The 8,158-nt window shown below is 43.1% G+C and overlaps 1 protein-coding gene across 1 annotated transcript; it reads right to left on the reverse strand.

Moving 5' to 3' along the window:
* Positions 1–796: 796 nt before the first annotated feature.
* On the reverse strand, positions 797–7,814 carry LOC120032887 (ATP-dependent RNA helicase DDX39A-like). The gene is made up of 9 exons (XM_038979115.1): positions 7,762–7,814; positions 6,498–6,706; positions 5,523–5,650; positions 4,806–5,082; positions 4,370–4,488; positions 3,381–3,512; positions 2,970–3,079; positions 1,516–1,808; positions 797–1,078 (listed from the first exon to the last, which is right to left on the reverse strand). Exons 2-9 carry the CDS (start codon positions 6,703–6,705, stop codon positions 1,062–1,064), a joined length of 1,284 nt encoding a protein of 427 aa, XP_038835043.1. The 5' UTR covers position 6,706; positions 7,762–7,814; the 3' UTR covers positions 797–1,061.
* Positions 7,815–8,158: the final 344 nt, after the last annotated feature.

Genomic DNA, 8,158 nt, shown 5'->3' on the forward strand with positions numbered 1-8,158 from the left:
GACAATCCTGCAGGTGAAGAAGCCGGTTGTGGAGGTCCTGGTCTGGCATAGTTACACGTGGTCCGCAGTTGTGAAGCCTGTTGGACCTACTGCAAAATTAATTCTCTAAAACGACATGGTGGCTTATGGTAGGGAAATGGACATTAAATGATCTGGCAACAGCTCTGGTGGATATTCCTGCAATCAGCATGCCAATTGCACTCCCTAAAAAATTGAAACATCTATGGAATTGTGTTGTGACAAAACTGCACACCTTTTGTCCCCCAGCACAAGGTGGACATGTGTAATGATAATGCTGTGCTGTTTAATCAGGTGTGGCATATCAAGAAGCTGTCAGGTGGATGGATTAACTTGGCAAAGGAGAAACATACCCAGAATGAGAAAAGCTTTGTGTGCGTGTGGAACATTATTGGGATCTTTTGTTTCAGCTCATGAACACTTTACAAGTTGCATTTATATTTTTGTTAAGTGTATTTTTATTTTATTTATGGCGTTTTAAAAATATGATCATAGTACCCCCTACTTGCGACAGGCAAAATTGAATTATATTCTATAGTGTTAATGTAGGTCTGTCTTATTTCAATTCAACATTTATCTTTCATGTTCAATGATATGCTTCAATGTGAAAAGCCAACTTCTCTAATTAGTAAGTATGGTTAGAAAATTCTGGTAACTTTCCCAACATTCCCAGGCAGGGAATAAGCAGAGAATCATCCAACAGCGATTTCTTGAAATTTCAGAAAATTGCCAGAATTTTTCAACCCTATTAGTAAGAAAAAGAAGATATACAGTGACATAACATTGTATAAAACATTTTAATGTCAATGATTTCATTAAGCAAAAATAGAAACAACCACCATTAACAGGGAAAATAACATTAAAACTGCAGCCTTGGGAGGATAGGATAAAAATCAAATAAAAAGTGATGCTTAATGAACTGGGAGATCAGGGAGAGGCATTTAAAAAAAGAAATAAAAAATGATTATTTTATTCTCCCTCTCCAAAAAAGACCGGGACAGAGGGGCACGGACATGTCGTCTTCACTGGTCAGGGGGCGACTTTCATCTGGACTGTTCAACTGAAACAAGAAAAGAGGGAGGTTAGTTTATAACATCAAGCAGTGTACCCACATAAAATGACTTGCAGATGCTGGGCACAAAAAAATAGATACCTTCAGCATAAGACAGCTATACAGACCACATACTTGGAATGACTAGGTAATAAACAAATGCTCTAAAGTGGCTCATCAACAATTCCTTTGAAGGAACAATTGCAAGCAGTACTGGCATAATGAAGGCTATTACAAACCCCAAAAGAATAAATAAGTGAAAACATGGTTGTCTGAAATGGCATCCTATTCTCTATATAGTGCACTACTTCTAACCAGAGCCTATGTGGCTCTGATCAAAAGTAGTACCCTACATAGGGAATAGGGTGACATTAAAGACAAAAAACACAAAAAAAAAAAAAAACATGAAATCCAAATGAGTGCTAGACTAGTTGGATATAGCTTACTGTAGGTGGAGATGTCAATCTCTTCTGGGAGCTCTGCCACGTTGACCTCAAAGCGGTCCTGCACATCGTTCAGGGTCTTAGCGTCAGTCTCGTCGGACACAAAGGTCACGGCCAGACCTTTCGTCCCGAACCTGCCGGCACGGGCCACTCTGTGCAGGTAGGTGTCGGAATCCTCGGGCATGTCGTAGTTGAAGACGATGTTGACGCGCTCAATGTCCATCCCTCGGCCAAACAGGTTGGTGGCCACCAGGATCCGCCTCTGGAAGTCCTTGAACTGCTGGTACCGGGAAAGCCTGGGGGAGGAAGGGAGGCATCCACAGACTTAGAATAAGTAGAACAGGCATTATACTTCCTGCTTCACTCCTGTGGGTACACTGAAACTGTGACCCACAAATATGTTGTCTGAGAGAAAGTTATTGTTCAGTCCCTCTGGATAACAGCTTCTGCTACATGACTATTATAGAAAATGTGCAAGTAAATGAGATTCTCAATTTGATTGTGCAACTCCTCATTCCTCCTTTTGAAAAAAAAAAAAAAAAAAGTCAACAGTAACTGAGAGGAGGAAATGCGCTTGTATGACATTTAACCCAAATTAAAATGGGTATAGTAAAAAGACATTTAACTAGACATTTTATGGATAAAAACAACGTTTTCAATATGTAATATGCGCCACCAGAGACTCTGGGTTTGCGCCCAGGCTCTGTCGCAGAGCTCGGCCGTGACCGGGAGGTCCGTGGGGCGACGCACAATTGGCCTAGCGTCGTCCGGGTTAGGCCGGTAGGGATATCCTTGTCTCATCGCGCACCAGCAACTCGCGCTAACCGAGGGAGCCGGGTGCACGGTGTTTCCTCCGACACATTGGTGCGGCTGGCTTCCGGGTTGGAGGCGCGCTGTGTTAAGAAGCAGTGCGGCTTGGTTGGGTTGTGCTTCGGAGGACGCATGGCTTTCGACCTTCGTCTCTCCCGAGCCCGTACGGGAGTTGTAGCGATGAGACAAGATAGTAATTACTAGCAATTGGATACCACGAAAATTGGGGAGAAAAGGGGGTAAAATGTATTTAAAAAAAAATATATATATATATGTGCATGCTTCTCAGAGTACACAGCTGATTGAAAGGGGAGGGGTAGATCTCAACTTCAGCAAAGGACACTTATGCTTCCTCAGCAGGAGGCGAGGACACCGTTTGCCTACTAACAAATTGACACTCCTCAACCACTTATCGGTTTACAGATAAGAGAGGACAGTCTTTTGTCCAAATCAGAATTTCCCAATGAAAGCCAAGACCCAATCCCAAAGCTACCCCCAAACCCTATGCACTTATTAATATCTGAGATGTCTTGAAGTGTAAGCAATATCCTAATATTGCTTATACCAATCAAAACCTCACACATTTTAACAAGTGCATAAACTGTAGGGTTTAGCCAGTGATTTTTTCCCTCTCCGTCAGAACCCACCTCTCCTCCTGAGCCATGCCCCTATGGATGGCGATTGCAGGGAAGTTCTGCTCCACCAGCAGCTGAGACAGAGCCACACAGCGCTGCACAGACTTCACGAAGATCACCACCTTCAGACAGGGGAGAAAATGGCAGTGAGACACCGAAGACAAACATGGTGCACAAAACCCATGCTGCATGTGATATGGCACCCTGGCCAAATAAATGTACACTCTGAAGACGAAAAACACAGGGCATAAAACTCACAGGCAGAAACTTTGTCGGTGCATAGACTTAGTTCACTTGAATGAGTAAAATTGTATTTAAAACGTGACTTTCAAATCCATGTACAAAATACTTAACGCACTCAGATTAAAACTAAAATAAATTACGTTTTAGTATTCAAATCTCTGAAAAGACCTCTGTCCGTACCTGGTTGAACTCGAGCACGTCGAGCAGGTCGAAGAGCTTGCGGTTCTTCTCGCTATCCTTCAGCTTGCAGTAGTACTGCTGCAGGCCGTGCAGCGTCAGCTTGGTCTCATCGTCCACAAACACCTCCATGGGCTACAGGAGATATTCATTAAGCACCAAACAGAACACAGGGAGGGACTACCTGGACTTTCATGGCAAAGCATTTTGCTAGTGTACCCTAATGAATATAACATGGGGAAAGTGTCACTCTTTGGGCCAGTTTTATAAACCTAGCTACATTAAGTGAAAACAGGAGTAAACCACATTCTGTGTTGGTAAATTAAGAACTACAAATGTGATTGTTAATTACTAGTACTAGAGCTGGATGGAACTTTATTTTTCATTATAGCTTTAATGCAAGGACTGTTCCTCACGAAAATGTCCAGAGCAAGAGCCCCAGACCCTGATATGGCCACTTGTGAGACACGAGCAGGCAAAGCTTAGAGGGGCTAGACTGGAACTTTTTACATGAATATTAAGCTATATCCAAAATCCCTTTAAAAAAGGACAATCAGCAGTTTCTACATCAATTTTTGGACATTTAAAATTAAAAGAATATAACAAATGCCCATGAGCTTATAGTTCAACTTTCGTACCCCACCAAAACCCAAAATACAAGCTTGTTTCATTCCAATGCTTGTAAACAAAGTAAATGTAAAAAATAAACTATTTAGTCTCAAAACATGGTCAAAATGATAATTCTGATATCATTGACGGTCAGTCCTTGCATCCATTGCCCTACGAATTTGAGAGTGGTTACATTTCTCCAGACCTATATCTCCGAAACAGGGGCGAGGAAGACGCTTCATTAATGTTTATACTGCCGATTGCCTCTTCAAAGTGCAATTTAGGGAGATGGGTTAATCTGTGTGTGTGTGTGTGTGAAACGGCTACTTTAAGTTTCAGAACATGTACATAACCACGAGTTATGAGAACCCCTTCCAACGTACATCCTGCATGAACTTGCGGCAGACAGGGCGGATCTCTTTGCTTAGGGTGGCGCTGAACATCATGCACTGCTTCTCGTGGGGTGTGAGCCTGAAGATGTCCTGAACATCACGCCTCATGTCTGAGGGAAAGACGATAGGAAAATAATATGGCCGTCACAAAATGTCAACCCACTCAGCCTGAAATCCGAGGACTACATAAAATGTAAATACTTTCCTATGTTTTGGCTAAATCCTTACTTAAGTCACACCCTCTATCACATTCTGTTCCAAGATCCACTACTACTTAGTATGACAGTGTATTAGAAGTGCATTCTAAGTGGTATGCTAGTAGGTACATTGGAACACATGTTTTCAATTGACCATTCATCTGTGACGTTTCAACTTACTCCTTACTCCCGTCACTCACATCTGGCATCAGCCCCCCTGTCCTACTCACCCAGCTGCTCCAGCATCTTGTCACACTCGTCCAGGACAAAGTGCTTCACGTTCTTCAGGTTGAGGGTCTTGTTGCGGATGAGGGCCAGGATGCGGCCGGGTGTTCCCACCACAATGTGGGGGCAATTCTTCTTCAGCACGTCCTCGTCCTTCTTGATGGACAGGCCCCCGAAGAACACGGCTGCCTTGACGGTGGGCATGTACTTGGAGAAGCGCTCATACTCTTTGCTGATCTGGAAGGCCAGCTCTCGTGTGTGGCACATCACCAGCACAGACACCTGGTAGACAGAGAGAGGTAGGGGAGGCTGTTTAATACAGAGCTCTCTGGACAGCAGAGAAACAAAAAGCACACAAGATTATCCAATAGGATAGAAAAGCAGTGTAAACAGTGAGATTAAAAGGAGAACAAATTCAGACTGCAATTGGCCCAGCGTCATTAGGGTTTGGCCGGGGTAGGCCGTCATTGTAAATAAGAATTTGTTCTTAACTGACTTGCCTAGTCCAAATAAAAGGTTAAATAAAGTTGGAGATTAGAAGTAAACACTTTCTTATGCAAGTATCCCCAGTTTCAGATTAAGCCTATTCCTAAACTACAAAGCACTCAATGGATTCTCCATTGAAAGCTATTTTTAGTACAGGAGGTCTAGGCTTCAATGTAACAGCAATTCAGTTGCTGCTTCCACAATGTAGAGATTAATTTCATTATTCAACCACTCACCTGCCCGTCCACAGGCTCAATCTGCTGCAGGGTGGCCAGTACAAACACAGCCGTCTTGCCCATACCAGACTTGGCCTGGCACAGGATGTCCATGCCCAGGATGGCCTGTGGGATGCACTCGTGTTGGACTGAAAGACAGAAATGTAACTAGGGAAGTTAGTTAAGAACAAATTCTTATTTACAATGACGGCCTACCAAAAGGCCTCCTGCGGGGATTGGGATTACATTTTATTTTTTTAAATAGGACAATACACACATCACTACATAAAGAGAGACCTAAGACAAGAACATAGCAAGGCATCAACACAAGACAACACAGCATGGTAGCAGCACAAACCATGGTACAAACATTGGGCACAGACAACAGCACAAAGGGCAAGAAGGTAGAGACAACAATACATCACACTGACAGTTGTGGCTGCTTTGTAAGAGTGTCCATGATTGAGTCTTTGAATGAAGAGATTGAGATAAAACTGTACAGTTTGAGTGTTTGTTGCAGCTCGTTCCAGTCACTAGCTGCAGAAAACTGAAGAGAGGAGCGACCCAGGGATGCGTGCGCTTTGGGGACCTTTAACAGAATGTGACTGGCAGAACAGGTGTTGCATGTGGAGGATGAGGGCTGCAGTAGATATCTCAGATAGGGGAGGGGGTGAGGCCTAAGAGGGTTTTATAAATAAGCATCAACCAGTGGGTCTTGCGACAGGTATACAGAGGTGACCAGTTTAAGTATGATGTGATGCTTGAAGGGGCATACATGTATAACTCATAGTCTGAGTCCCAAATAACAACATATATATAGTGGATTACTTTCGACCAGGGCCCAGACACACACAGCACTAGTTTTGAACAAAGCCCTATCGGCCCAGCTCAATAGTGGTACACTATATCAGGAATAGGGTGCCATTTGACATACACAGAATGGACAAAGTCAAAAACAGTCCTTGGTTGAAGGTGGGCAGTGCCTGTGAGGCTCACCTTCAGAGGGATGTTCAAAGCCACAGTCAACAATGGCGCGGAGCAGCTCTGGTTTGAGCAGGAAGTCTCGGAAGCCGGAGCTGTGGATGGAGACGTAAGAGCCCTTTACCTCCTTCTTGCCCGCAGGTGTGGCGGTCTCCAAGGCAACCTGAGGCTCCTCATCCTCTTCATAGTCCAACAGCTCATTGTCAACGTCGTTCTCTGCCATTCTAGAGAAGGGGTACTTGCATTAGTTGAAGCTAGGAAAGACTGGAGACTAGTTTGGGAGGGGGGGCTGTATCAACAATACAGTAAATTCAGAAGGTTAATTGAAATGCCAATTCAATAATCTATGTAAAATTCCTCACCATCTAACCTTAGTTATATTAAATGAGGATTCCAATCCCGTCTAACACACGGTTTTCCCATATTCGGTCCTTGGGACTCCAAGGGGTGCACTCCCCCCCCCAACATTACACAGCTGACTCAATCAAAGCTTGATCCTTTTTTGATTCAGCTGTGTAGTACTACGGCAAAAAAACAAAACGTACACCCCTTGAGGTCCCTAGGACCGAGTTTGGGAAACACTCGTCTAACGTGTATTCCTACATAGCATTAGCTAGGTAACGGCTAGGCTGCTAATAATGCTAGTAGCAGGCCGCACTCACACCGCCAAAGTTGGACAGCACGCAAAATGTGAAGCGAATACATTTGGCACATATTCATTACAATTTGCCTAACTAGAAACAAGGATTGGACCAGCGACCACCCAGTAACTCAGTTTACAGTAGTTAGCCAGTTGGCCGATTCAATCAAGTTGAACAAGGAATCATGCCTCACTCTCCGCACAAACAATGGCAGCCGCCTCCTCTCATTCAAACTTTGTGACAGCAAAGTGCTATAAAGGGAAATGGGTTTCAAATGCAAGGTGAATATTCACAAATAACGTTGGCTCAAATTAATAACGAGCAAGACATTTCTAGGGCCTAACTTGACCTAAAATGTAATTCTCGGAACCAACCTGCGACACAATGCTAGCAGAAGTTAACTGCTAACTGACACGACAATGCTAGTACTAGCGTTAGCTTGACGCAATGCTAAATGTGTTAGTTAGCTAGCCAGATTGCACAAGGTTTTAACAAAGATTTCAACAAAAATATACTCGAACATGGCTGCTATTTATGAGCATTATGGAAAGAGAAATATGTTTCATATTTATAATCCATGCAGATATTGAAAATTACTCAATACAGCACATTCTTTATGCAATTAAAATACCACTTACTTTCCGGTGTTAATTCAAATCGGCTTTGAGTACCACTGCAAGCTAGTTTCACATGGGCAGTCCGGAAGCACTGTGCTTGTGTATTCGTGGCCACTATTGGTCAATTTTAAAGGCAATCTCCCCAAACTGGTCTGAAAACGAACCATGATTGGTCTATTTAAATGCCGATCTTGAAAATGCCAACGAAGTAGGCGGGATTTTGCCAGTTGCCCTACCTAAATTGTCGGCATCATTTCTTGTTTGACAACACTGGTATGAAAAAAGTACGCTGTGATAGCCTTATTCAGCAATAATGTAAACATTTATGATTTCTGTAAATTATACCTACGTATGACTAGGTTTCCTCATCCAGAAAAAAATCTGAATTTAGATTAGATTTAATTCGATTAGATGAGTT

This window comes from Salvelinus namaycush, chromosome 39 (assembly GCF_016432855.1).
Source record: "Salvelinus namaycush isolate Seneca chromosome 39, SaNama_1.0, whole genome shotgun sequence".
In the NCBI taxonomy this organism is placed as follows: domain Eukaryota; kingdom Metazoa; phylum Chordata; class Actinopteri; order Salmoniformes; family Salmonidae; genus Salvelinus; species Salvelinus namaycush.

Bases quoted from the DNA above. Each gene is read 5' to 3' on its own strand.
- LOC120032887 (XM_038979115.1), bottom strand. From the start codon at position 6,705: ATGGCAGAGAACGACGTTGACAATGAGCTGTTGGACTATGAAGAGGAT. The intron at 5,651-6,497 runs GTGAGCCTCACA...TCTGTCTTTCAG, and splicing joins CTTTGAACATCCCTCTGAAG to TCCAACACGAGTGCATCCCA. The intron at 4,489-4,805 runs GTGAGTAGGACA...TCTTTCCCTCAG, and splicing joins CAAGATGCTGGAGCAGCTGG to ACATGAGGCGTGATGTTCAG.